Source organism: Physcomitrium patens, chromosome 7, assembly GCF_059467195.1.
Source record: "Physcomitrium patens ecotype Gransden chromosome 7, ASM5946719v1, whole genome shotgun sequence".
Lineage (NCBI taxonomy): Eukaryota > Viridiplantae > Streptophyta > Bryopsida > Funariales > Funariaceae > Physcomitrium > Physcomitrium patens.
In genome coordinates this window covers 2,623,654-2,651,384 of record NC_143416.1, presented here as the reverse complement: position 1 = coordinate 2,651,384, position 27,731 = coordinate 2,623,654, and the positions used below count along the sequence as shown (strand labels likewise).

Below are 27,731 nucleotides of genomic sequence, written 5' to 3'. Positions count from 1 at the left end.
GATGGATTATTAAAGAATATTATATTGAGTAGAAAGGCACAATTTGTATTAAGAATTTAAAGAACTCTTTTTAAGATTTTGAAGGTAGATATAAAACTATCTTTGACTTTCTATCATCAAACTAATGGACAAACAAAAAAAGTAAATCAAGCTTTAGAGCAATATTTGAAGTATACCATCCACTACCAACAAGATGATTGAATAACTCTTTTGCTATTGGCAGAATTTATTTATTATGATATGATTAATAGGTAAAGAATAAAAAAATATTATATTATAGAATATCTTATTTCAAAATATTATAAAAAATTATCTTTAAAATATAAATAATAATCAATAGGTAATAAAAATGAAAATACAAATACATTTTTATAAAGTGGGCTTCTACTTATTTTATAGGACCATAAATAAGGAAAAATAAGATATATTAGAAATATAAAGAATATAGGCATATATACCAGGAAATTAGAAATTTATTTTAGAAAAAATTACATCAAAAAAATAAGAATTGATATAAGAAAAGGATTAAATACCAACTAAGATTGAAATCAGACCTTAAGGTATAAAATTGAACACCTATAGTGACTCTAGGGTTCTTTTGCAAATCAATGAGTGAAATTTGAGCAAAGACTTCACATGATTTCTTTGAAAATTGATTTTGAATAATTTAAGTCTGTAATGACTTTGTAAGAGCTTTGTAGAGTCAAGATTATTTTGGTGAATCTGATTTTATAAATATAAAAAAGAATTTATATTTAAAAGAATTTTTTAAGTTTGATAGTAGATCTATGAGGAAAAATTTGTAGATTTGTGATTATAGTTATTTTTATTATGTACTCTAAATTTAAACATGATCAAATAGTTAAATTAAAGATTATTCAAGGTTAAGTAGATTAGAATTTTAAAAATAGGGTTTTAAAGGTTAATAAGGATTTCTAATATTTTTAGAAATTTTTCAATTAGATTGAGGTAAAATTTATTTATATAGATAGTAGACTTGATTTTTAATATATTTATAAATTTTAAGAAGTATTTAATAATAGAATTATGAATTTTTGGCTTAGAAAGATTGGCATCATAATTGGAGAAGGAGGCTGGCCAACACCTAAGTGGATTCTAAAATTATCTTCTATTTAATAAATTCAATCTACTTAAAAATATTTATACTTATTATTAGCTTAGTTGTTGAGAAGTATTCAAAATTTGAATTGAAATCAATGATTTGATTATTATTTGTAGAGATTTAAATTTGCCACAGGATTTTTTAAAAATTTATTTAAGATTTAGAATTGGATTAGAATCTAGAATTTGATTAGGATTTGTCTAAGATTTATCCAAGATTTGATTAAGATTTCTTTAGGATTAGTCTAGGATTTTATAAAGATTTGTCTAAGATTTGATTACGATTTTTGTAAAATTTATTTAAGATTTGATTAGAATTTTATTAAAATTTATCTAAAACTTGAATAGTATTTGTCTAGAATTTTTTTAGAATCTAATTAAGATTAATCTAAGATTTGATTAGAATTTCTTTAGGATTTGTTTAAAATTTGATTAAAATTTATCTATGATTTTATTAATAATTATTTAGGATTTATTTAGAATTATTTTTAAATTTATTTAGGATTTGTCTAGGATTTGATTAAAATTAATTTAGGATTTATTTGGGATTTTTTTTATTTTTTATGATTTATTTGAAATTTTAATTGGACTTCATGGATATTTTATTATATTTATTAAAATTTAATTTTAATTTATATATAATTTTATTAGAGTTGTAAGTGCTTGTGATTATAATTTTTTTTACCTTCTATAATCAAGTATCTAGCATTTTCTCAAGCATGACTTCTTATGATATAGTAATACATTCTTCTATTTAACAAACATCTTTTTTTGTCAATTATAATTATCATCTATAACTAGATATTTTTAACTTTTCAAAAATTGATAATCTTATAGCAAAAGATTTGCCAAATCATTTATTAGAGCTACATACAATAATAAAGGTGCAACTAAAAAAAACTCAAGAACAATAAAAAAAATCAATATAGATGCTTATCTCAAGGAATAATTTCAATTCCATATTTGCAACATGATATGATTAGTTTCTCATAATATAAAAAATATTTGTCCTTGTGATAGGTTAGATTATCATAAACTTGGACCATTTTTTATATGTGAACAGATTAATCTATCTACTTATTGATTATATCCACTAAAGTCTATAAAGATCCATCTTGTGCTCCATGTATCTCTTTTTAAGCCATACACAATAATAGATATATTAAGAAAGCAACAAATATCTCTTCACTGTATAGAAGTAGATATTAATTAAAAGTATGAGATTAAAGAAGTTTTAGACTCAAAGAGGCACTAAGTTAGGTTGGAATAACTTGTTCACTAGCATAGATATGATATTAATAAATACACATGGAAGCCAGTTAAAAACCTTCTAAATGCAATGAAGAAGGTTGATACTTTTTATTGACAACATCCATCAAAATTAAGATGAAGGATAGTAAATCTTTGCTATAAAAAAATTACAGTTTAGAAAAGATTATATTTGACCTTCTATCTTTGTTTGTAATTTCTTTGTATTTGTGGTGCTAGAAAGATGGAGAATCAACAACAAGCAAATTCAACTCGAGAGCCATTATTTGCTAACTTATCAAATAAGACATTGTGATTATCATAGCCTTTAAAATGACATAATGAAGATAAAGACCTTCAAGAATAACATTTTTTTTTTTAAATAGATGATGAGATACAACACATTTGGTATTACAACCTTAGAAGAGACTCTCAATGTTTGATAATTTGATTGGAGATAAAAATGACTCTTCATGGTGTTACAAATTTTTTGTTTAAAAGAAGTTATAAAGACATCAATAATAATCAAATAATCGGATATTTTTTCTACTCTAGATTGTAACATTATTTTTGGCGTAGAAAACCTATTAACTACCTTTAAAGAAAATAAAGATTAAAATATGTAACATATATAATTTGCAACACCTTAGATTTCTTCAACATGTGATTATTACTCTTTATGGAACTTATTCTTAGAAGAAGGGATAATTTTGTAGACTTATATATTTATTCCAATAGATATCTAAATATTATGAATAGATAAAAGTAGGTTAATTTAATATCTTATAGAAAATCTTTTTAAAAGCTTCATAGATGAAATTTTATCTTTATACATATCTATAGGAGATTAACATGTTAGAAATTTGGCCAACAAATTAGCCATGTATTGCATATGTTGGTACCTTGAAGTATAATCTAATGATGTGGCATATATATAAGAAACTTGGCTTATAAGTTAAAACACATGTCTTACAAATTGGATATATTTTAGAAGTTGTTTAGAATACTATTGTATAACTTCTAGTTAGAAAGTATATATGGAGGTAAGAATGAAGCCTTCTTCATTCTTATCAATGCCTTTTTAATCTTTAGTTTTATTTTAAGATTATTTAATCTTCTTATCTTTGGCAATAGTCATTTTAATTTAATATTATTCCATCTTTGAATGATTTTCTAGCATTTTTGAGTATCACAAGATTATATTGATCTTTTATTTTTTTGAAATTCATGTCATTGATAATCATATAGGATTGCTTGAAAAAAAATCTAATTTGCTTAATAATTCTTTTGTTCAAATAATTTATTTTATTGCATCTCCAAAGGCATAATATTTAGCTTCCATGGTCGATATAGCTATTTTAGACTTGAGCTTATTTTGCCATACAATTAATATTGCTCTTAACTTCAATAACATACCCAATGTGGATCTATAGCTATCTAGATTATATGTCTAGTTTGAATTGGCAAAGGCTTCAAAATTAAGATTATGATAGTTTAAAGAAAAAAATAATTCAAGATTGGTGGTACCTCTAAGATAACGTAAGACCCTCTTTGCAGCATCCATATGAGTTATGAATAGAGATATCATGAATATGCTTAATATAAAAATCAAATATAATATATTAAATTATAAATAAATTAAAAAAAATTAAACTTCCTACTAAGCTTTGATATATGTATTTGTTAACTAGAGGTAAATCTATCTATATTTGTAGGTTGATACTTTCTTCCATCAATATAAATATCAGATTATATTTCTATGAGCCATTCTTATTGAAGAATTATTTGACATAATGATCTTCAAATAAAAAGATACCATTGCTAGTGTATTAGAATTGATGGCCAATGTAGAGGAAAAATATGCAAAGTATTGATATTTGATATTTGGATTGAAGTGAAGCTTCAAGGTTTCAAAGCTTATCTATAATATCTCATGCTATCACAATATCATCTACTTACAAGATCAAAATTATAAGTTTTTTAGTATTGGTGGATTTCATGTATATGTTGTAATCATTATTACTTTGTCGTAGTTCAATACTTTATAAGAAGTTGTCAATATCTAAGTATTAAGCTTTTTGAGATTATTTGAGGCCATAGATTGTCTTTATTAATCAAAAAGTTAAATTTTCTTGCTATAGTTTAACAAATCCTTGTAACTTGGTCATATAAACTATTTCAATAATAATACCATTGATATATACAACCTTAACATGAAGATGTTTTATATTCTATCCTCTCTAAGCCACAAATATTATAATTATTTAAATAATAATCTATTTTTTAATTAATAAGAGTATTTTATTAAAATCTATTCTAAAACATTGTTGAAATCTGCAAGCTACAAGGCTAATCTTTAATTTCTTAGTTTTTTTAATCATTTGAGATTTTGGATCTAAAAACCCACTTTATTATTATGAGATATTTATCTATTAGTAACTATTTTTGTATCCATATTTTATTTGTCATAAAAAAATTATGTTCTTCACTCATGGTATTGTCGTATGATGTGAAGTCTTACTCGAGAGTGCACCAGATACTTAGCTGTATAAGATAGAATAGAAATTATAATAATAAAATTTTAATTCTAATAGAATACTAAATAAACTTTAATTAAACCTTAACAGTGTTAAACAAGCTTTAATTACATTCAAAAGAAACCTTAAATAAATTATAAAAGAAATAATAAGAAATCTTAAAGGAATTGACAAAAAATCCACAATAAATCTTAAAAGAATCCTTAAGAAGCCTTAAAAAATATTAAAATAATCACAAATATATCTTAAATAAATCTCAAATAAGTTCTAATTTAATCCTAGTTGAAATTCTAATGGACTTCAATCAAATACTAAGAAAATCCTAAATCCTAAACCAAATCCTAGTCAAATCCTAAATCCTAAATCAAACCCTAAACCAAACCCTAATCCTACTCAATCTAATCCTAGCACAATTTAGAACCTCAATATCTATTAATTGAATTATTCATCTTGCTTAAAAATTTACACAACTTTCAAAAACTAAGTTGGCAACAAGCACACAATATTTGAAGATAATTGAACTTATCAAATAGAAGAAAAATCCTAAAATCCACTTGGGTATTGGCCAACCTCCTACTCCAATCTAAATGTTGAACTTCCCATGCCAATATTTCCTTATCAAACCATTCAATCATTTTCAAATTTTACATGTATATAGAAAATTAAGTCTATTATCTTAAAATATAAATTTTATCCTAATCCAACTAATAGATTGCTAAAGATCTTAGAAATCCTAATTGCTTCTTAAAGTCCAATTTTCGAGACCTCAACCTACTTGAAATTCAATAGCCTTCAATTTAACTATTTAATCAAGCTCAAACTTATAGCATATACTTTAGACAACTACTTCTATCAGTCATTAAAGTTTGAACTATAAATCTACTACCAAACTCATGAAATTCTTTAAAACGTAATACTCTTTTTACTTCATAAATTCCAAAGTCACCTAAAACAATTGTGACTTTGCAAAGCTCTTGCAAAGTTATTATGCACTTAATTTCTTCAAAATCAATGCTTAAAGAAATCCTATCAAGTCTTCTTTCAAATCCTATTCTTTGATTTGCCAAAGAATCCTTAAGTTATTGTTGTTGTGATGTAATATGACTATATAGTGAAACTATAATCAAAATTAAATTTTTAATTAAAATCTAATTATTTTGGTTCAATAATAATTTGAAGTATCTAAACATGGCTTTTATAAAAGCCTCTTAGGTTATTTTTTATCTTAATAGTTAGTAGGTTGAAGGTTGGTTAGTACTTTTACCTTCTAGGCTATAGAGACTCTTTTACTAATTTAGAAAGACCAAAAATTAATAAAATCAGATTGGAAGAGGTAAATAATTAGTATGGTTGATACTAGAGTTAAGTTGATGGTAGGATTGGACTAAAAAAATCCTTAGGATAGATTAGATTGATATCCGGGGATCGACTATTTGTGAGACATGGTGAAAATGAGACCTTTGGCTACTAAAACAACCGCCTAGGGCAAAATAGAATATCAATCAAAGATCGGAGATTAGAATTTGAGAGCTAGATTGGAGCTTCTTTCAAAGATGCAAGGCTAGATTTGGTAGGATTTTTTTGGTCTTTGCAATTATTATTGGAAGTCAAGGTTTGTATTGGCAACTTGGGATTTATATAATAAAATTAGAATTAGCACTCTTGACTAGTTCGTAAAATTGGTGTCACATCTATAGTTTAAATTTTGAAATTTCTTTGTTAATTAGGTGTGCTAAGTATATGTGAAATTTTATGATAATCCAATGGTGTAATTGAGAGATATTTGGATTTTGGTATAAGAACATATCAAAAGTTGGCAATTTGGAATTGGATAGGGTTTCTATGATTTCTAAAGATCTACTAGTCGCATGAAGGTGAATTTTGGTATAGTATTGGAGGACTTGAAGATCAATCTACACACTAATTTTGAATTGAAGTCAATGGTTGGAGAAGGAAAAATCATTGTTGAAACTTTTGTATTACCTTTCAAGTTGGCAGCCAAGTAACAACACTATAGTTTTTGGAGGTTTTTTCACAATTTATAAGTTGGATTGGAGTGATTTCTTTTTAAATACATAGAAGACTTATAATGGTATTTATATGCAAAATTTTGCTCAAATTAAATGGTTAAATTCCGAACTACAATTCATTAAAGCTTGCTGATTAGCATTAAGGTTTACAAAGAAAGTTTGAAATTGCTAATTATTGAAGTAATAAGGCAATTAGAATTTATATATGGTTGAGACTATTAAGAAGAGTATTTTTGAACACTTTATATTGAATTCAAGAACTTTTTAATTAAAATTCAAATTGCATTCTTCTTATAAAAATGAAACATATTAAGATTTTTGGATATTTGTAAAATACAATCCTATCTTCTAAAGCTAGATGCCCCGTGCATTCTCAAATAGGACGACATGTAATACATTATCATCAATGCCTAATTTTATGCTTCAAGGTCTGATTTTGACCTAGGTTGATAACTAGTCCTCTTTTGATATCAAATTTTGTCCTTTTGAATTAATTTTTGTTTCAATCAACTCCTAACTTCTTCCTTCATATGCTCATATTCTTTATTTTTCTAATCTATCTTGTTTTACCTTGTTTATGGCCTTACAAAGTAAATAGAAGCCTACTTCATAAAAAGGTAGTATTTATATCTTTAATTCTACTTTCTTTTGGACTATTGTCTATTTACTAAGATAATTTGCTACAATATTTGAAGTAAGATCTTTTATAATATAATAGATTCTTCACCCCTTTCACCTATTAGTCGTGTTACATCATGACATTGCAGTGTCATCTTATGTATTAATTTGTTGCTTTAAAGTACTCTGATTTTGGTGTTGCAAAGAAAACAAAGATGTATTCTTTGAATTTAATTTAGATGCTCCTTTTTTATCTTGAAGATTTAGTTATAGAAGATGGTTGTAGTCATCACATGTGCTTTTATATTAGAATTGTTGGAGGTTCTTCTTGTGAAGGTGATAGAGTAATAATCACCTTAGTTTTATTATATGGGAAGATTTATAGCATTTTTATAAAAAAAAAAATTGGCTTCTTTTTTCTTCTCTTTTTGATTCAAGTTTGTCATCATCTAATTAGAGGAAGATGATAGTTGTTTCTAGTGGTATCAATATAATATTGGCATTTTTGATAATGGCCCTTTTAGACTTATTAAACTTTACATGTTTTATTACAAACATCTTGCATCTTGTAAAGTTGTAGAGCCTATAGAATTTTGATATAATATTATATTCCACCATCATGTATAAAATTATATTTGATTTTATTTTGATTTTTATTTTTTTGCACATGTAATAATATGCTATATATCTAAAAACTTTAAGATGTTTAAGATTGATAACCTTGCTTTTGTATTTTTGGAGTAGAGAGATACCTTTATTGGATCTTATTGAATTGATGTTTATCAAATATACAACATTGTTGATATGTTTTAGCCATAATGTTGGAAGAAAGTGTGAATCTATTACTATTGTCTTGATTGTATCAAAAATAATATAGTTCATTCTTTTTTCTATTCCATTTTACTATAGGATATGTAGAGCAATTAGTTGTCTTTTAATTCTTGCTTGCTCATAGTAGGTCAAAAATTCCTTAAACATAAATTCCCTTCTCCTATCCATTTGTAGTATTTTTATTTCATAGTGGTTTTTATTATTGATTTGGATTTAAAAGATTTCAAATTTTTCAAAGGCTATACAAAGAAAAAAAATCCATGTCATTTTACTTAAGTCATATATAAGGGTGACAAAGTACTAATTCTTGTGTGTGTGCCGCTTTTGACTTTAGTTTAAAATGTATTATGTTTGTTGTCATGTCGTAGAGATTTGATTATATGCCAGTGATGTGAACTATTATGTCATAGTCTAAATACCAATATTCATTATGTTTATTGAGGCTGAGCATCAATATTTCCATATTTAAAAAATTAGGTTCTACCTCTTTTTATATTTTCTTGTGGTCTTGTGAACATTTGGTGTTATTTGCTACTGAATGTGCTTGAGGTTGTGATTTGCATTCTTTTGACTCTCTTGGAGTATAGACACTTGCAAGCAATGTGCCTCCATACATTGTAGTTATTACAATGTCCATTTTACTGTGGTCCTTTGTATTGTCTATTGGCTTGGCTCAAACTTGAGCCTTGGAGTTGTGTGCCTTTGCCCAAATTATGGTGTTAATGTTTCCAATTTCTTCTGTATGGTCAGAAATTTGAAAATATTAGTACCTCACCTTGTGTGTTAGGTAGTACTTTCTGTCTTTTTTCTTTGTACAATAACAGTCCACATAATCAATCAAAGATTGGTAACTGCTCTTGGCCTACGACTGCTTATGTGAAGCCTTCTTAGCTGAGAGGCAGTGCATTAAGTGTCAGATGTACTAACCTTAAATCTTAGATACCTTTGTTTGCTCAATGATGAGTGTTGTTGCTTCGAATCCTACTCTTGTTGTTGGTAATAGCGTTAAAAAAATGGCTCTTGTGCAATCTATACTAGACATGATGACATGTGGAGTTACCGCCAACAGTAGGTCTCTGATTCATCGTTGCTGGTCAATCTTTGTCTACTTGCGTGCATGCATGCATGATTTAATGATCGGCGTCAGTGCCCACTCAGTCCCCGTCAGTCACGCATACGGAGATGGAGATAGAAAGCGGCAATCAGGACATCAAAGACATAGATCCATGCTATCGATACACATACTACGAGGAGGTCCTCAGGAGGGGCTCCAGCAAGGTGGTGTGCCGAGCATTCGACATGGATTAAGGCTTTAAGGTGGCCTGGAATCAGGTCTCTCTATCGGTGCTGATCCCCACCCGATTTTAGTGCACCACCTTGAGTGCGAAATCGACTTGCTGGGGGCGTTGCAGCACCACAACATAATCAGCTGCAAAGTGAGCTGGGCTGACGAGGACATGAATGTAAGCTTCATCATGAAGCTGATCAATCCTGGAACCCTAGCAGACCACTACAAGCTAGTATGGGAAGTATGTGGCATTGAACACGGTGAAGTGTTGGGTGAGGCAGATCTTGTGAGGGCGGAAGTATCTGCACACCCGGAAGTTGCCCATTATCCACTGAGACATCAAATGTGACAACATCTTCATAGATGGAGGCAATGGCGAGGTAAAAATCGGTATACATAGAACGCTGATATACGTGGCGCCAGAGATTCTGGAGGGGGACTACAACCAGCTGGTGGACTGGTACGAATTGGTCATGAGCGTGCTGGAGATGATAATTGGGGAGTGTATCCTTACAAGGAGTACAAGACCACGAGCGAGATGTTCTTGAAAATTGGGGCTGGAAAGTATCCAAACTTGCTGCAGAAGATCAGCGATCCGTGGGCGCAAGCATTTACAGAGAGATGCTTGGCTCCTGCGTGTAAGAAGCCATGCGTGTGTGCGGGAGTTGAGGTAGGGTCCATTCGTAGCCTCGACTTGAAGAGCTTTGATTCCGGGTTCCTCTTTGGCATCCAGCACTTCTGGTAACTTCGGCGGCGCGCAATTCTAATTCTAGTTCTAATTCACGTTGAGGAGCTGTAACTTTGCTCCTAGTTTGTTGTACAACATTGTCATTTGAGCACATTATTAAGGAAAATGCGTTCTTCTTTTTTCATCGTCTCATACTGAATCTACGTATATATGTGTATATATATATATATATATATATATATATATATAAATATGAATATATATATATATATATATATATATATTTGAAAGTTTTGAGGACATGTGCCCAAGCCATTGTATATTTATTAGAATCTTATGTAATAAAAATATTCAATTATAACAAAGTAAAAAGACTATGCAATCCAACAAACTCTGAATAAAAACTATACACTTCATAAAAACAAAAAATAAATAGTTGTTCAAAATTCTATGACATAAACTCAAATATAAAATGAAAAAATCGTTTGAGGTAAGTTAAATATTTTAAATTAAAGAAATTTTATTTTTTATTAAACATATATGTTTAATCATTAAGATGATAATAGTAATAATAAGATATTATCAAACATGAATCATAAGTTTTAAGAACCAAGAATCATAAGTAAGTTTTAAGAACCAAGAATCAATCGCTTCAAAAGACTCCTTAAGAGAGTATGTTAATTTTCAAAATTATACACCAAAGTGACAATTTGATGTTTGGATTAATTACTAACTACTAGAAAATGGTAAGTTGTACATTAACTGATCAAAATACACCAAAGAAGTTGGCAGTTCAAGTCCTAGTTGTAAATTATAAGCATGCAAAATTTAAAATAAAATAATCTAAAATGACAATTTGAAAAATAGTTAAGAGTTTACTAAATTCCAAATTGTTTTAAAATGTATTGAATGATCACTATTTAAATCACATCAAGTTCAGATTTTAAGAACAAATTTTTAGTAGAAATTAAACTTATCGATAATCTAAAATTAATTATTGCATGTTTTGAAATCAGATTATGTTTTATACTCATGTTTGAACAAATTATTTTATATATTTTTTAATAAATTAAAAATATTGCTATCTATATACAAGACAATTTAATGTTAACAAATAGTTTTACAGTTTATTACATTAAGTTTTGAACAATAGTTTTGCTAATATATATATATATATATATATACATACACATACATACAGATATATATATATGTGTGTGTGTGTGAACTTGTGTATATATAAGTATATGTATGTACGTATATATAATGTGTATACATATTTTAAAAGCTATGTAATAAATTCTTATTAAATTAAAAAATATATAAAGTTTATTAAAATAATAAATAGAAATTTGAACATTAAACTATAACAATTATTTATATATCTTAAAAAAGTAAAATTTCGTGTACCTAAATCACATATTTGCTAGTCTGTAAAATTTAGCACGATAAACTTCAATGTGTAAATTCAATTATGTCTTGCTCTAAATTCTACACCCTATTAGAGAACTTTATATTCTTTGATTTTAAATAAAATACATTTTCAATCTACAAAAAAAGAACCAACTAAAAGTGAAAGTTGTAATAGTACACCATATGATGAATAGATTAAGACAAATAATATCATGTTCTGTTCAAATCCATTGAAGTTCTAAAAATTTGTATATTCTCATTTATACTTATATTTATATTTATATTTAATTAAAATAAATATATATAGAAATTGTAATAATATTTTGATATCAAAACTATTTAAATGATAAAATTATTAAAAGCACAATTAAAAAAAAGTTAGAAAAGGTCATGTAAAATTTTGGCATGAATTTTGGATATCTTACAATATTGATATTGTATATGTTGCTTATTTTATTTATTAAATTATTAAAATTTTCATTTAATATTATCATTTGTTAATCTGTAATGTAATAAATAAGGGAATCATTAAAGAGAGTCATCCTGATATAAAAATGTAGAAAATTTTAGTAAACTATTTATCAACTTTTGAATTCATTTCTTACAAAGTGCTTTACAATGCACTAGAAATAACAAAGACAATCTAATGTCATGAATTAGTAATAATAGATGTGCAACAATGTGCTAATTTAATCAAATCAAAAAGTAACAAGCAACAAAACTTATACATGACCACTAAAAACACTGATTTGTTTGTAATCCTGTAATTTACATGAATAATGATATTGAAATGCTGGTAAACACTTAAGTTTTTGTTTTTCTGTAAACCAACAATATCCAAGACCATACATTAATTTCATTTCAACTATTTAGTTTTGATTCTTACTTTTAAAACAAATCTAGATATGTCTATGGTAGACTTATTTTAGAATTATAATTTAAATTTAAAAATTATTTGTAAATTTTAGATTTATGATACTTTTAAATTAATAAAATAATATTTAATAAAATCTACTACAATTTTATCTAACACATTGCAAATAGTTTTTGATAATATTCTTAAAACTATATGGTGATAATCAACATTTACAAATTTTAATAAAAAAAAATTGTGTTCAATTGTTATAATATATATATATATATATATATATATATATTTGTAGATATAACTTGAATACTAGTACAAGTTTTTTTGTATGACATGTAACAAAATAAATTAAATATCTATATTAATAATCAAATTCATTGAAATACAAGTTAAATATTTTGTATTAAAAAATAAGCATAATCTATATTTTAAGCTTCAATCAATAAATAAAAAATTTAAAACATGTTAACTTTTTATCTTACAAAAATATTATTAATCATGTTAATCTATGACATAAAACCTTTAAATATTTAAGTTTAATCCATACTATTAAAATACTATATTAACACAAAGTATAAACTTGAATTGCATTACACATATGTTTTTTAAATCTTTCGTTTTTATGATCTTATATATTTTTAAATCTATTCCAAAAAGTATAGTTTACAAGCTAACAATAACATTATATTTTTCATATAAACAATATAAAATTAATAAAAATTATTAAAAAAAAGAAATATATTTTAAGATGAAGAAATATCATCTTTGTATATACGATTTATTTGTGTATTATATAAAATTAAAACATTTTTGTAATTTTATCTTGAAATTTATATTCATAAATTTTAAAAAATAAAAACAGCATACGTTAAATAAATTAGAATGATTACTATACAAAATATCTGTAACACCCAAAATGAAAAGTTCAAACATAATAGTCACATATTTAAACAAACTTACATGAACACAATTCCCATCGTTGTGTATTCAAACCAAAAAGTCACTTCCAACTACAAGTCATCAACTTCCAACTACAAGTCATCAAGTTTCAGCTTAAAATAACAAAACCACAATATCCAAAAAAAAAAACAAACAAAAAAAATCATGAAAAAAAACACACAACCCAAAACAAACAAACAAACAAAAAAAAAAAAAAAAAAAAAAAAGCAAATCAAAACTTTTAAAAAGATATCGATCATCTACAGAATCTAATGGAATATTCAAGTTGCCAACGTAGCATGCGATTCGATTCGTCACGTCGGAAATCGCTGGGAAGGTCGGTGCTCATGCAGCCCGGCGTGGGCCCAAAGGGAACACAGTACCGACTGCTCCGGATTGGAAAATGACCGTTGAGAAGGGAGGTCGCAAATAAACGGTAGGAAGGTCGCAATCAATGCCGCAGGAACGGAGGGAGAGGAGGGAGATCGAGGCGCGTTTGAATAATCCGCCGAAGCCGTTCCGCGTAATGCTGCATTTTCTTCGCCATCTCTTGCCCATTTGTCGTCTACATTTTACTCACGGTCCCCTTACATTTTCGTAGTGTTTCATTTCGCCATTGCAGAGCCTCACAGAGTCGGAACCTTCGTCCCTGGGCACGACGAGGGAGTGCGGGTTGCTCGGTCTTTGGAAATTTTCGTTTGTGGATCTGCAGCGTTGCAGTTGAGGAGCGAGGTGGACTGGACTGCGAGTCGATGCTGGGAAGCTCTTGCGCTGTGGGTTTATTTTTCTGAGGTAATTCTCACTTCCCTTATCTTCGCGAGGTTTTGTGGGTTTCGTCAAACCACAGGGCTGTGTGGTGGGGTAGTCGTTTCGTTCAGTGCGTTTCGCTTCCAGGTGTTGTTCACCTTTGTCGGTGACATTCCTTGCAATTCTTGATAGCGCTGTCAATATCTGCCTTTGCGAACTTCGCTTGCTGCCCCCGTGAGTGCAATGTCGAGAGTCGTGCTCTTTGAAGCCAGGTTTACGATTTCACTGTGTTACTGTGTATAGCCGCCTGGACACATCTCGATCATTGTCGCACTCGCGTGGTTGCTTCAAGTAGTCACCACCTTTTATATTCATCATCATGAATTTTGTTCAGATGTTTACTGGGATATAGTCACGTGGACACTGTAAGTTGTCCGGCTTGTGGTAAATATTGCTCACCATGGTAGCAGCACCTCATTCGTAGCGACAGATTCCTGAGGTCGCACACAGGTAGGTTGGGAAGCTGCGATTGCTGAGGCTCATACTTTTGAAGGAATATGAACGCCGGTTTTTTCTCCGTTGCCTTCTAGTCTCTTGGTATCCCTACAACACCCCTGGGAGTATGGGCGCAAACGGTTGCTGTGGACTAACCTTAAGAAATCACGCGGTACCAGCTCCTCCTCGATGAACAGTTGAATCCGCACGCGGAATGTTGTAGCTCCAACCTCAGTCTGTACAGACGTGTCCTCATACTAATTGAATCCGAACTTTTGTCACTGTAGGTACGTTGCATGCGGCAAAGATGGGTATTACTGTGGCTGTGAAAGTGGATCACTTCCCGATCGTGAGCTCCTTAGTTACTGCCTCAACGACGGATAAATCACGCACCGTACTTGTGCCCAACTTGGATTTTCATGGGACTGTAAGGGACACATTGGTCACATTTCTTCAGAAAAATCTCTTCATCTCGGAGGAGTGCCAGCTACTTTCAGCTCCTCTGTTCACCCGATTGAGTGATAAAGACAACGTTGAAGACATCTACAAGAGATATTCCTGCCAGGTGCGGTCGAATGTTCTCTGTCCCCTAGTCTCTTTTACTTACTAATCAATCACATCCTCACATTCCGAGGAAATTCGCACTTCGGGTTCTCCACATTCTCCAAGCTTACTGCTGTTTCCCATTGTTGTAACTACAGGCTGACCAGGAAATTTCCGAGATTCACCTAGATGAGGATACATTCATGATGTATGGTCGCGAAGGTGGACGATTTGTAGATCTTGTTGGTGAAAAACGGGTCGAAGACTATCACATTCTTGACAGGAGCACCCTTCATCTCAGAGTGCGTAATTGCAACCCCATCCTCGTGAGAATACATTTGCTTTGCAACTGCACCTACTGATCCACACCTTATTTATGGTTACAGAGGCTTCCTCGTCCACTGTCTGAAGACGGCGGACGAGTATTCGTCGAGTGTAAAGACGGTATCATACCGTTGCTGGGGGTAACACCTCTTACTCCTATTTCCGGCATCAAGCATCATCTGGAAGGATTGACTGGCGTACCCATCTCTCAGCAGCTACTATCATCCGTGGGACGCGTCATGCATGATGAATTTCTCGTAAGAGACTTTGACGTGCTGCACAAGGTGTACGAGGATTCCGTGATTGATCTCTGTAAATCAGGTATGCGAGAAGCCTTAGGTCTTAAAGAAGGGCATGGATCTTAGCATGCTGAGATGTGACAACTCTCACTCATTCTCTGACGAGCTTATTGCTAATTGTCGACGCAGAGGATAAAAACGCCGAGCAAGTGCACAAACGCATGGTGGTACACGTCAACGTTGTCGGTGAGGAAGAATTTTCCATCGTCGTTCAAGGACGGGACACTGTGCTGTCCGTTCTCAGATGTGTGGAGTCTCGCATCGGCATTGCACCGTCGCAGTTGAAGATCAGTTACTCAGGTGTGTTGCTCACCTCAAGGTGTATGAGGCGTCCAAAGCTGATTTTTAGTCCACATCCCCTTGGATAAGTACTCTTGCGTTCGGTGTTTGAAGTATGGATGATGACCATCGCAGGGAAACTTCTCCAGGAAAAGAAAACGCTCGGAAGCTATCTTATTCAACCAGATAGTGTGTTGACTGTCACCTTGTCAAAGTGTCTAACCGAGAATTCCAGAAAGCCGACAGTGGAGGATATAGGAGGTAACATACACACACCTAAGCGCTTAAAGTATACGTTGTTTTTAGATTTCAATACTATAATATCCGGAGTAACTGTAAAGATGCGTGCCTCTTTTCACAAGTGTGCATTGCCGAAGTGTGAATCCATCGTCCTGCGTCTCCTGCAGCCCTCCCCAAGGAATTTCCGGGGCAGAAACCAAATGCTACAAAGTTAAAACTGATGCGGACAAGCAGAGGACACGTCAAGGGTACTCTGACTATCCCAGTGATTTCCTCTGACACAGTTGCTGACCTAAAAAGGAAGCTCAAGCGAACTCTTGCGCCTTTGGTGGAACGAGATCCTTCTCCTGCTCCTACCGAGAAGCAACAGCCATTCGGAGATACCATGGTGAGAACACCAGGGAAAAGTCCGATGAGAACTCCACCCTCCAGTCACTATGAACGCTATGGCCATGGGTCCAATCTTAGGGGTACCCCCGAAGGTCGCAGACCTACTTCAGAAACTAAGCCAGCGGGTGTTAGGTCCCTGTCGTTCTCTAAGATGCTAGATCCTAAACCTAATCCTCATACCCCTCAGCAATCCCCTATGAAGTCTCCTCTTTCAGCAAGCGGTCCCAGAAGCGGTCCTTTGCCACCCAAGATACCTCTTGAAGATCACTCAGTGAGTACCACTGCACCTTCCTCGGCGAAGAAGATTACATTCAGCAAAGACGACGATGAAGATATTCCGTCGGCGAAGCTAACTGCCAACGACCTTGTAAGTAAACTACTCCATGGTCGAAGCCCAGATCGGATTCCGTTGTTTCTCTGCAGTGCTTTGTTAATTGTGTGGGGAATGTCACCAACAATAACATTTTGCGATATTGTATTAGCTTCAGTGGAGAGTGGAAAGCCCTTTTTTCGTAAAGCTGATGTTGGGATTGTCTTGACTATGCAGCACGGGTCTTCCTGTCGAGATTTGATGCCCGAGCTCCTGAGTCTACCTGACCTGGACCCGAAAGATCAGTCACCCATCAAAGTGGTCGTAGAGAAGAAGCCCACATGGCAGTCCCGATACGCCGATGAGAATGCCCCTAACTCTGGAGGCAGGTTTGGAAACGTCCAGAGCAAAATCGACAACAAGCTGGGTGCGATTAAGAACATCGACAAAAAGGCAGTCAAGAACTGGTTCAACACCAACATGGAGTCATTTAAAGTGCATATGAAAAATCTTGCTGATGGTTAACAGTTCCGACCCATTGCATTTACCTACCCTTAGATTACTTTCTCTCTTCCGGAGCTGGTAAGCTTCATATTGTGAGTGTCATCTGCACTTCGCAAGCGTTTGCAGACGATGCACACAGTTGCTCACCAGCTCATCTCAGTATATCCAAGGACAAGTATCAACCTCACGTTGGAGCTTCTCATTCAAGCCACATTAATAGATACTTCTCGTATCAGTGGTACGCAAGTCTGGATAATAATCACAATTCCCAGTAATGATAGGATGCATGCTAACTTCAATGACATTGAAGTTGTGTCAAAATTACATCGCCATATTTAAATTCTATGTAAATTACATTTTTTTGAGTTGAGATTTTTTGAAATGTCCATTATCTTCTGTGCAAACTATACCGTTCCTTTCACTTAAAACATGTGTAAATTCATCCTGTGACATTTATCTTTGACACTCTGCAACTTAACGACGTAACTCTTTCTTTATTGCAACCATCACTTGCGAAAGAAAAAGTCGAACAAACGAATGTTCCGAACAAAAGAAGAAAACAGCCAACTATATTAAATATGTAGCATTCACAATAAATCTCACACTAACACCATCTTGTACAATATTAAAATACTAGCTCAATACATTCACCTTCCCGCTTACATGGGAAAAATCCCATTCAGTGACATGTCGCATAATCAATGCGTGGAAGGGCATTTTTTCGTCTGAACAGATTAGTAACACACCATTATTCACGATGAGCGCCACACCATTGATTCTTTATTGATCGTATACGTGAGCAGTGGAGAATGGAGAATCAAATTTGGGGTATTATAGCATGGTGAGAACTTCATATCCCATCACAACCAGAATCGGCATCAAAAGGAGGCCTCAAGAACTTATAAATATAAGAATAATTGTTCGAAGCCCGCATACCATATCTAGCCTAGCCCGAAACTTTCCTAGCCTTTACAGAGTTTGCACCATCATGCAGAACAGTTCTTTCAGTAACTAACACTAGATAACACAATTACCATCAGTATCCAGTGAACGCAATGCTAGTCCTAAAATGCAACACCAAACAGTGACTTCCATTAATATTAGTAGGATGACACAGGCGATGCACCAGTTGCCCGCACAGGTATATTCCGCAACTGTTCATACCTGTTTTGACCATGACCATTGTGATAAGGGCGACCTCCTCCATGGCCATTCATGCCTGTGGATCGATAGTTCGCAGATATCTGAACACTTGAGCTACTTGCCATATCTCTCATATCTTGCAGTGGTTTCAACGTATCGACCACGTCACCCATTAGAGGTCGCAACTTTGGCTCACGACTCAGGCAATGGTGAGAAAGTATAGCTGCTTTCTGTGCACCTTTTACTGAGAATTGACCTTCCAAGCGTGGATCAATGAGCTTATACAACTTGCGTTTGTCGTTCAAGTAAGGCCGCGCCCATTCAACCAAATTTTGCTCACCACTTGGTCTATTTTTATCCACCGACCTTCGCCCTGTCAACATCTCTAGCAACACCACGCCAAAGCTGTACACGTCGCTTCTAGATGTTAAATGCCCTGCAAAGAAAACATTGTTTCGAAATAAGAGCTTCTGAGGTCATCAGAATCAACTGATTAACTCCAACAATTGACCTCTAGAACTCTCAAATTGAAGATATCAAAACCCATTTAACGGCGAAGATAGCCGTTCTACGACATAGAAAAGCGTTCTACAAAGACCTTATCCATCATGAAACACAAACCATAGTATGTCAGACTTAACGGCAAACCTACCACACAATCATTTGAATTTATGATCATACGTAAAAAAGAAAAGTGATCTGGAAAAGACGTCATAGCATTTTCAGAGTAGACATGATAGAGTGGGGGAGAGTTCACACCAGTCATCACATACTCAGGGGCAGCATAGCCATAGGTGCCCATAACACGTGTTGAAACGTGAGTTTTGTCTCCTTCAGGTCCATCTTTCGCTAGCCCGAAATCAGACAGCTTGGCTGTGTAATCCTGACAACCATAAACAAGTCTGAGGACAGAGGACAAACTAAGAGGTATAATGCAACAATAACGCTTTATAATAACGTTACTTCCACGCAACTCGTTACTGAGTCGACGAGAAGTTTTTATGTCATTATTTTGGAAGAAAAGGGGAGAGAGAGGCGGGGGAGAGCAAATAAAGCGAGGGGGGAAAATCCACATTAGCCTGGGCAGAACTAGAGTAATCTCATGCCTGCAAACCCAATTCACAAGCAATCTGATATTTGCAACCTAGAAATAATTTGCTAAGCTAAGTTTCAATTTTAAAAGGGTTTGTCGCTCACACTATCCAATAATATATTGGAAGTCTTGAAATCACGATAAATGACTGGTTTCACTGCTTCATGGAGGAACGCCAATCCACTTGCAGCTCCTAAAGCTATCTTGATTCTCGTCAACCAAGGTAATGGCATCGTCCCCTCTGCAAAAGTCCAGATCAAGTTAGATCTAGATAATTTTGTCCATTTCTTATTTGCACAAACCCAAGATTATCCACTTCTTTGTCATAATTTCAGATGGTCGATATCTCTGTGACTGTGACCCGGGTAGTACAGATGTTACTCTGTCCTTGACGAGGACACTGACAAGATCGCCAAACACCTGGAGGAGGCATCAAAAAAAGAAACAAATTTACTCCATAAGTAGAGCACACCACAACCCCTTAGAGACTGCATCATTGCAAGTGCCTCAAAGATACACACCCGACATTAAACAGAATTTAGTTTGTATTGAAGACATGCTACGATTACTAGGTGAAAACGGAAGTTATCAACCAAATCTTCGAACGTTCAATTACAAACGATCTCAACATCGAAGACAATGCGAACTGCCCACCATGTCAAAACTACGCGACTCTAAATACAGGAAACGAAATCAGATCCACGTCACTGAAAGCTACCCGAAGGATTGGGACGTATACGGGGCCAAACATTAACGAAGAATCATGACACCGAAAATTTTCATTGTGTAAGAATAAATCTGAAGAACTGATAACACTTAAAGAAGTCGACATATGTAAAAGCAACCTTTAAATCTCGCAATAAGAACACGCAAGAGAGGGCAAAAGCAGAAATGCAACATTTCGGAACTGTAACTTAGCAAATCAATTTGCAAATGACTTTCACAGCATCATTACAATAGAGTTAGTAATCTTGCTCCAAAGAAGGTAAGAATTATCTGCATAGGTCATTCAAATTTGCTTTCTTCCAAAATTAGTAAAGAAACAACCAGATATAATTTTCGAATTCACTTCTCACACAAAAAAGATATATACAGCCGTCAAAAATAAACAAATAAATAAAAACTGTATCCCCTCACTTCCTCCATCGTGGGAACTAAAGTAAACAGAAAAAAATGAAAAAATATTCCGATGTCGTACACAATGGCTTGGGAAGTAGCAGGGTTCCCAGAAATGGCAAAAAAAGAAAAAAGAAAGAGAAAAAGAAGACCTCGTGGAAAAGACCCAGAAGTGAAAGGAACAGAGAAACAAGACATGGATCCTACGCCATAATTTAGGGTAAAAGAAGGAAATTGTTGCACTATTGCTAGCCAGTTAGGTGCCACATTTTCCGAGACAAAATCTTTCAGCTGCAACTGAACTTCTACGACCTTTTAGTGAACACCTAGTATGCGAGTAAAATTTGTGATAACTCACTTCGAAACAAATGATTCTCCAAACTTCCTCTGGGCATGAATTCGTAAACCAGCAGGCGTTGATCATCCTCGGAGCAATATCCAATGAGCTTCACGAGATTCGGATGGTGAAGCTGACCAAGAAAATTAACTTCAGCCTGCATTACGATAACGACGTCTATGTAAGTGCCGGTCTGTTTGAACTAAGAGCTGAATCACTAAAGTAGGAAATATTTAAAGATTCCCTACCTTCTACTTCTCCTTCTCTATCCCTGTTTCCTTCCACCGACCAGAAAATCCACGAACACCATGGATCCCAGAAACAGGACAACTACACACAAAAAAAGTCTCGAAACTTTTCCGCCCTCTTACCAATGAGGGTGAGTTTCCCCGCAAAACCGGTAGTGCTTCCTCACAGTTATTGACATTTTCATGGGAGAGGGGAGGTGATCAAATAAAAATGCGGTGTTCGAGTTCAAGCATGCATGCCTGATCAGCTGTTTCTGATTTTCAGAAAACTAACGCACAAATCATCATTCATGTGTATGTGTGTATATATTGATTTAAAAATATAAAGACAAATAAAAAATAAAAAAGAACTCACAAGCCACTCTCTGTGACCTTGTAGACCCTCTTGATTTAATTGCTTGACTGCAACAGTCAACCCTGTACCCGCTTTAGCAGCTGTTGTTCCATGTTCATCAATCCACCCTTTGTATACACTACCAAAACCTCCTTCTCCTAACAAACTGTCGGGACGAAAGTTCCTTGTCGCAGATTTTAGGTCCAGATAACTGAAGATGCGAAGGTTCCCTCCCTGAAGTATCTCGTCTGATGATTTTGGCTCACGAATCGGAACAAACACCTGCTCACTGGGGGCTTTTTCATGAAGCGGATCCTTCTTATTATCTACCCACACCACAAGAAAGAAAAAGGGAAATCGGTACCAGGGTTAGAGTTAGTGTGAATCCATCAATTGAAACGGGAATACTTAGAAGATAGCAGACAACCTCTGTCGGCACCGCCAAAATGGCTCCAAGTGGCAAACCTAAATTAGGAAGCTCGAAAAAGGCGACCACGAGAACCAAATACAGACACATAACACTTCACCGAGTCGAAAAGACGAGGCACGCCATTAACACGGCGCGACTGGACAAAGAAAAAGAAAAAAAGAAAGAAAGAAAACAGGGAAACCAAAATCAAAACCAAAAACCAAAAACGCACGAAAACGAAGAAAAAAATATATATATATGTCAGCAAATAAAACCAAAATATTTACTAAAATCAGAAGCTCCACTGAAAAGGTTTTCAAACCTGAGTGGTGAACACTGCTAGTTGCCGCAGGAGTACCACCTGCCTTAGACCACCAACAGTTACCGAGCCACGCCCCATCGAGGGCGTTCCAGCAAGTGCACATGATGCCCCCTCAACGTCCTACCTTACAAAACGAGGCAGTTGCGTCCTGCCCCCTAGCTTACATCCATTCACACACTCTTTAGAAAGATTCTAGTAAACCAAACGACGCTCCGTTACGAGCCACCATGCCGTGGAGAAGAAACAAGACTCCGACAGGCAGAGCCGAAAACGGAAAGCAGCTGAGGCCCACGACCAACTAAAAGAAGCAAAATCTGCTCCCCTGGTCGTAAAGACTGCCAGGCAAGGAGAGGAAAGAGAAGGGGAGCGATGGAAGGAAGGAGAGTGATAGAAGAAGGCAGAGGAAAACCATGCGAGCGAGGGAGGGAGGGAGGGAGCGAGGAAGCAGGGGAGCGAGCGAGCGAGGGTGGCGACGAAGAAGGAAGAGGAGGGGAAGGAGGAGGAGAACGAGGAGGACTGGGTTTGACTGGGCTAGGCCATGCCCGAGTAACGACGACGACGCGCACATCAAACGAAAATCAGAGACCAGACGGGCGAGCAGAGTTCGTTGCTCCCCAGTCGCGCCTCTCTGACGACGACGACAACGACGACGACTGCAATTGAGGCCTCGCGGGGGGTGGAATTGCCAGTGGTCGCCCGCGTCGATCTCTACCGCTCTAGCCCCTGCTGCCCCATTCGCGACAGTAGTCGATTCCTCCCCCTCCTCCTCATCGTCCTCGTGGTGGTACTAATACTAGTGGTAGTGCTGCTGCTGCTGGTCGTCCTCGTCGTCGTCTCACCCGGCCCTCCAAAGTTCAGGGTCGCTCTCCCTCTCTCTCGCTTTGTCTCTCTTTAATACCGCGTGCTAATGGATCATGTCCGCACGCTATTGAACGCGTGCACGGAAATATGAGCGCGACGAGAGAGGAGGAAAGGCAGCCCAGCCCGGTGGAGATCGATGGTGCGGCGATGATCTCTCTAGCTCTCTCTCTAACTCGCTCTCCACTCTTGCCCCTCCCTCCCTTTCCCTCCCTCCCTCGCCAGCCCTCACATTCTTTGGCTTTTGCATCGTTTTGGATTCATAGGATGCTTGGTTTTTCCCCTTTTCAAAGAGCTGCTTTTGATAAAGACTCTTGGGACTTTTGTTTTGAATAACAGTGAAAATTGGTGTGTTTTGTGAAGTCTCGTCACTTTGAATGGTGCACTTCTGCAATTGAAACTAATGAGTTGACTAAACGAAGAAAATATAAATAATCGTATGGATAAGGATAAATTTATCAAACAAATGTACAAATATATATATATATATATATATATAGCCTTCATTCCTTGTTATTTTAATGTATTGATTGTGAGATTATGTTGTTTCTCTTTATTTGTAAAAAGCGAAAAATGTTAAAAAAAATATTGACATGGTTTATCCAAAAAAAATAAACAAAAAAATATACATACATTTGTACTAGTTTATTGGTGTATTGTATTATGTATAGTAAAGACATATTTGCAGTCGTTATCAACAAAAAGTTTTGTTATCATCATCATCACTTACTATTGATGTATATATATATAGGATTCAATGATATTTTGTACAATACGTCTTTGAAAAAAATAAAATAATAATAATAAATAAATAAACATCTGTGTATTTATTGAATTAATACAACAAACATCATGATAGTTTTTACATGCAAATGACACAATCTATAAAATGTATTTTATATAGTATATTAGTTAAATAATATAAAATGTATTTTATAAAGTATATTAGTTAAATAATATTTTTAAAAATTATTAATTAAATTATATATATTTGACATAAGTATAACATTATGTGTAGCAATTCCAATCTTTATAAGACAAAGAGACAAATAAGCCTTCTCATTAGTCAAATATAAAACATGGATGGATGACAATGTGAGAGATTGCAGTTTTTATGTGTGTGTGTATATATATATATATATATATATCCAATAATATCATGGACACAAAATTCTTCGTCAAACATGTATATGTTTGACACCAAAAACGAAATTATGGGATAATGGCACATCTACTACACCAAAAATTAACTGTTATTTACTTGCTTGAATTGCACTTTATGAACTATCCGGATTTAAAATTTCTAATCTCAATCACAAATATTAATATTTCTCTTAGTCTCATGACAAATATAGGCCAATCAAACCTCACGCTTTTACTTATTTTCAATCTACTGTAATATGTTAAAACTGAGCTCTCCTCAACGTCACTGTACTGGAATCACTGTAAATACCGCATAATGCACCAAAAAAATAAAATAAAATAAAATACATAGATAAAATTTAGTTCGTTCTTGATTTATTGTGGTCCACGCATAAGTGCACGAGCAAGGAAGAAGGTGGGAAAAGGTACCGATCACCGTGTCCACATCGGGGCCAGCTGCCAGGTATGACTGACCGACTTCTGGGCGAGCTCCTCGAGGGCCTTAATCCGTGAAAACGCAATCATGATGAGTAGGTGAGTCAGCAGGTCCGGGAGACCGTGCTGCGCGGGAGCCACACCCCGCGATGTCGTCTTCGTCGTCAGTTCAGTTTAGTACCTTTTTACTTTATTTCTCGTTGCTTGCTTTTGTTGCTGATGTTGTTATTGTTGTCGTCGTTGTTGTTGTTTTCGTTGTCCTCAACTGGCGTCGTCACTCAGGCGATGGAAGTAGTACCTCTTCGCCATAGAAGCCCCGCTTGGAGGCGTCGCACTGCAAGCGTCTCGCTCTTCATCGCCGTCTTCGCGCTGATCTATTCGCTCCACTCGCTCAATTTTTGCTATGTAGATTTTTGAGAAACTTACCTTTCTTGTTCTGGAAGCTTTCTGCAATTTTGAATTAGGGCCTTGGATTTTGGTTTGGTCGAGTTTCATGCTTGTGTGTGTGTGTGTGTTTTTTTTTTTTTTTTTTTTTTTTTTTTTGTGAAATTTACTAAGTGTATCCATTGATTAGCTACCTTTGTATTGGAACGTGATGCATTACAAGAACCATTACAAGAACCCTTCGCAGAGTCGAAGCTTACATCCTTTCGTCGTCGATCGTTTACAATTGGTGCAGGAAATTTTATTTTGCGCGTTGTTGTCAATTCTAGGGCTACAAGCGAGAATTTGATTTCGAGTTGTATGGATCTTTGTTTCTCTAGCCTTTTGTTCACGGTACTTTCAATTCATTGTACAGACAGATTTTACCGTGGCTAGGTCTTGCTGGTGTCCTCCTCTAGCTACTTCTGATTTTATTTCCTTGTGTAATTCGGAAGAGCCCTAATGAGTTTATTACTTGGACGAAGAAATAGAGATGTCGGAAAATCACTTCTTGCATTCGATTTTACGTTGGGACACTATTTCTTTTCACTTCTTACTATGCGGATTGAATGCAGAATTGTGTTTTACAGCCGGTGAGTGACCAGCCGCTTGAAATATTCAAAGACGACGATGAGAAGTACGAATACAGAGCGACGTCATTTTCTGCAGGTTTGTGTCTAATTCCATCACTTACACCTCCATGACTTCCTAATGACGGTTTAGCTTTTAGTGTGGTAAATTAAGATGTAAATAATGCGGGTGTATGTTTTCTGACGCGTACCGCTCTTCGGAATAGGATCTGTGACAATTTTCGAGGCAGTTCATGTTGTTGGTTTTGAATTTTTACCTTACTCGCCATGCAGGTTTTCTTTCACCGTCAACCTTACATACAGTCACAATTGAAAGCACAGAGAATGATGCCAATTGCTGGGCGACATGCAGCCTATCCCTGCATGCATGCAGTGAACCTGGCCGCAGGGAGTGTATGCTTTTGTCAAAAATGCCTGCAAAACCTTCACTGGCTTTTGAAGATCTCAGAGAGGGAAATTACACATTTGCAGTAAATTGTGAAGAAACAGGGACATCATGCTATGCAGGCAAGTGTGTTCAGAGGGAGAGCTCTCCCTATCCCCTCCCCCCTCTCTATTTCTCTCTTCATAACGTTTTATAACCATTGTATGCTATCTGTTTCGGAAGGAACTTTTCCCTCTTTAAAGTAATTGTTATTATGTGCCTCCATCGGTAGCAAATGACAGCTCTTCCAACCTATACATCATAGAATTTCAGTACCTTGCATGTACTTGATACGGAACTAAATAGCATTGATTTCCTACAAATGAAACACTCTAGACAGCGATTTTTTGGTCTATCTTGAATAACATTAGCTTTTGTTTACAGAGCCTCAAGAGTGGACTTTTCAAGTCGACCCACGAACCCTTGAAAGTGTAGTTTCGTTGAGAGAGATACCACTGACGAATTTCAAGCTTTTAAGAAGACACACAGGTCAATGTTCCAATCATCAGGTTTGGAGATCAAGATTCACATGTTTGGGAACACTGTACACACTCGTGGGTGTGGTACTCCTGTTAATCTCTCGCAGAGAGAGGTTAGATGAAGAACTAATGTCTGCGCGCATGTTGCAAGATATCAAATGGATGTTGCGAACTAGGGGCAAGTCGTGATCTGGTTTCCATGCCCATTTTCTCTTACGATCGTACTGAAGCAAGCGAATATCAGAGATTTGCTGGGGACTATTTTCAGCTACACCTTAAAGAATTTTACCCTTAAACTCTGGTTGTTATTAAAGACTACAGTGTATTGGAAGACTCGGATCGTACCTGAAGTTCTACATGCCTCTATTTCATGGGAGAACAGTAAATATACAAGTTGATTCCCGACTGATGCAGTGACTATTTTTTCACTTCAACTGGCGATTATCATCATTGGGGGTTATGTGATTTTTAAAATTGAACAATCTTAGAAACATTTCAGTACCATCAAACTGAAGGTTGTACAAATCGCTGGCTTACAAAACATTAGATAGCATGTAGCTAATTGAAATGGCTACCATGTAATGTTCGCATGTAATGAAAAAAAAAAAACAAAACAAAACAAAACAAAATAAAACGGAAGAAAAGTATTAAATGGTTTTGATGC

At 34.6% G+C, this 27,731-nt stretch overlaps 3 protein-coding genes across 4 annotated transcripts; 2 read left to right on the top strand and 1 right to left on the bottom strand.

Moving 5' to 3' along the window:
• Positions 1-14,234: 14,234 nt before the first annotated feature.
• LOC112285023 (uncharacterized) lies at positions 14,235-18,104 on the top strand. The gene is made up of 8 exons (XM_024525476.3): positions 14,235-14,374; positions 15,112-15,389; positions 15,526-15,669; positions 15,754-16,012; positions 16,120-16,290; positions 16,405-16,530; positions 16,677-17,266; positions 17,447-18,104. The coding sequence occupies exons 2-8, from the start codon at positions 15,132-15,134 to the stop codon at positions 17,732-17,734; spliced, it is 1,836 nt and encodes a 611-aa protein (XP_024381244.1). The 5' UTR covers positions 14,235-14,374; positions 15,112-15,131; the 3' UTR covers positions 17,735-18,104.
• A 464-nt stretch (positions 18,105-18,568) lies between these two features.
• Positions 18,569-23,069, bottom strand: LOC112285024 (receptor-like cytoplasmic kinase 176). Of its 2 annotated transcripts, XM_024525477.3 has the most exons (7): positions 22,716-23,069; positions 22,006-22,310; positions 21,424-21,559; positions 20,331-20,369; positions 20,054-20,190; positions 19,616-19,739; positions 18,569-19,292 (listed from the first exon to the last, which is right to left on the bottom strand). In XM_024525477.3, the coding sequence occupies exons 1-7, from the start codon at positions 22,816-22,818 to the stop codon at positions 18,814-18,816; spliced, it is 1,323 nt and encodes a 440-aa protein (XP_024381245.1). In that variant the 5' UTR covers positions 22,819-23,069; the 3' UTR covers positions 18,569-18,813. The 2 variants fall into 2 exon arrangements, with proteins under 2 accessions (XP_024381245.1, XP_024381246.1); XM_024525478.3 differs by lacking the exon at positions 20,331-20,369.
• A 2,666-nt stretch (positions 23,070-25,735) lies between these two features.
• On the top strand, positions 25,736-27,501 carry LOC112285025 (uncharacterized). Its single transcript, XM_024525480.3, has 4 exons — positions 25,736-25,928; positions 26,150-26,243; positions 26,438-26,671; positions 26,973-27,501. The coding sequence occupies exons 1-4, from the start codon at positions 25,896-25,898 to the stop codon at positions 27,254-27,256; spliced, it is 645 nt and encodes a 214-aa protein (XP_024381248.1). The 5' UTR covers positions 25,736-25,895; the 3' UTR covers positions 27,257-27,501.
• Positions 27,502-27,731: the final 230 nt, after the last annotated feature.

Excerpts from the sequence above, each read along its gene's own strand:
- LOC112285024 (XM_024525477.3), bottom strand. The coding sequence starts at position 22,818 with ATGTGCACTTGCTGGAACGCCCTCGATGGGGCGTGGCTCGGTAACTGT. Across the intron at positions 20,191-20,330 it reads GTGTCCTCGTCAAGGACAGA|AGGGGACGATGCCATTACCT; the intron begins GTAACATCTGTA and ends GGACTTTTGCAG. Across the intron at positions 19,740-20,053 it reads CCAATATATTATTGGATAGT|GATTACACAGCCAAGCTGTC; the intron begins GTGAGCGACAAA and ends TATGGTTGTCAG.
- LOC112285023 (XM_024525476.3), top strand. The coding sequence starts at position 15,132 with ATGGGTATTACTGTGGCTGTGAAAGTGGATCACTTCCCGATCGTGAGC. Across the intron at positions 16,531-16,676 it reads GACAGTGGAGGATATAGGAG|CCCTCCCCAAGGAATTTCCG; the intron begins GTAACATACACA and ends CGTCTCCTGCAG. Across the intron at positions 17,267-17,446 it reads AGCTAACTGCCAACGACCTT|CACGGGTCTTCCTGTCGAGA; the intron begins GTAAGTAAACTA and ends TTGACTATGCAG.
- LOC112285025 (XM_024525480.3), top strand. The coding sequence starts at position 25,896 with ATGGATCTTTGTTTCTCTAGCCTTTTGTTCACG. Across the intron at positions 25,929-26,149 it reads TCTCTAGCCTTTTGTTCACG|AATTGTGTTTTACAGCCGGT; the intron begins GTACTTTCAATT and ends GATTGAATGCAG. Across the intron at positions 26,244-26,437 it reads AGCGACGTCATTTTCTGCAG|GTTTTCTTTCACCGTCAACC; the intron begins GTTTGTGTCTAA and ends CTCGCCATGCAG.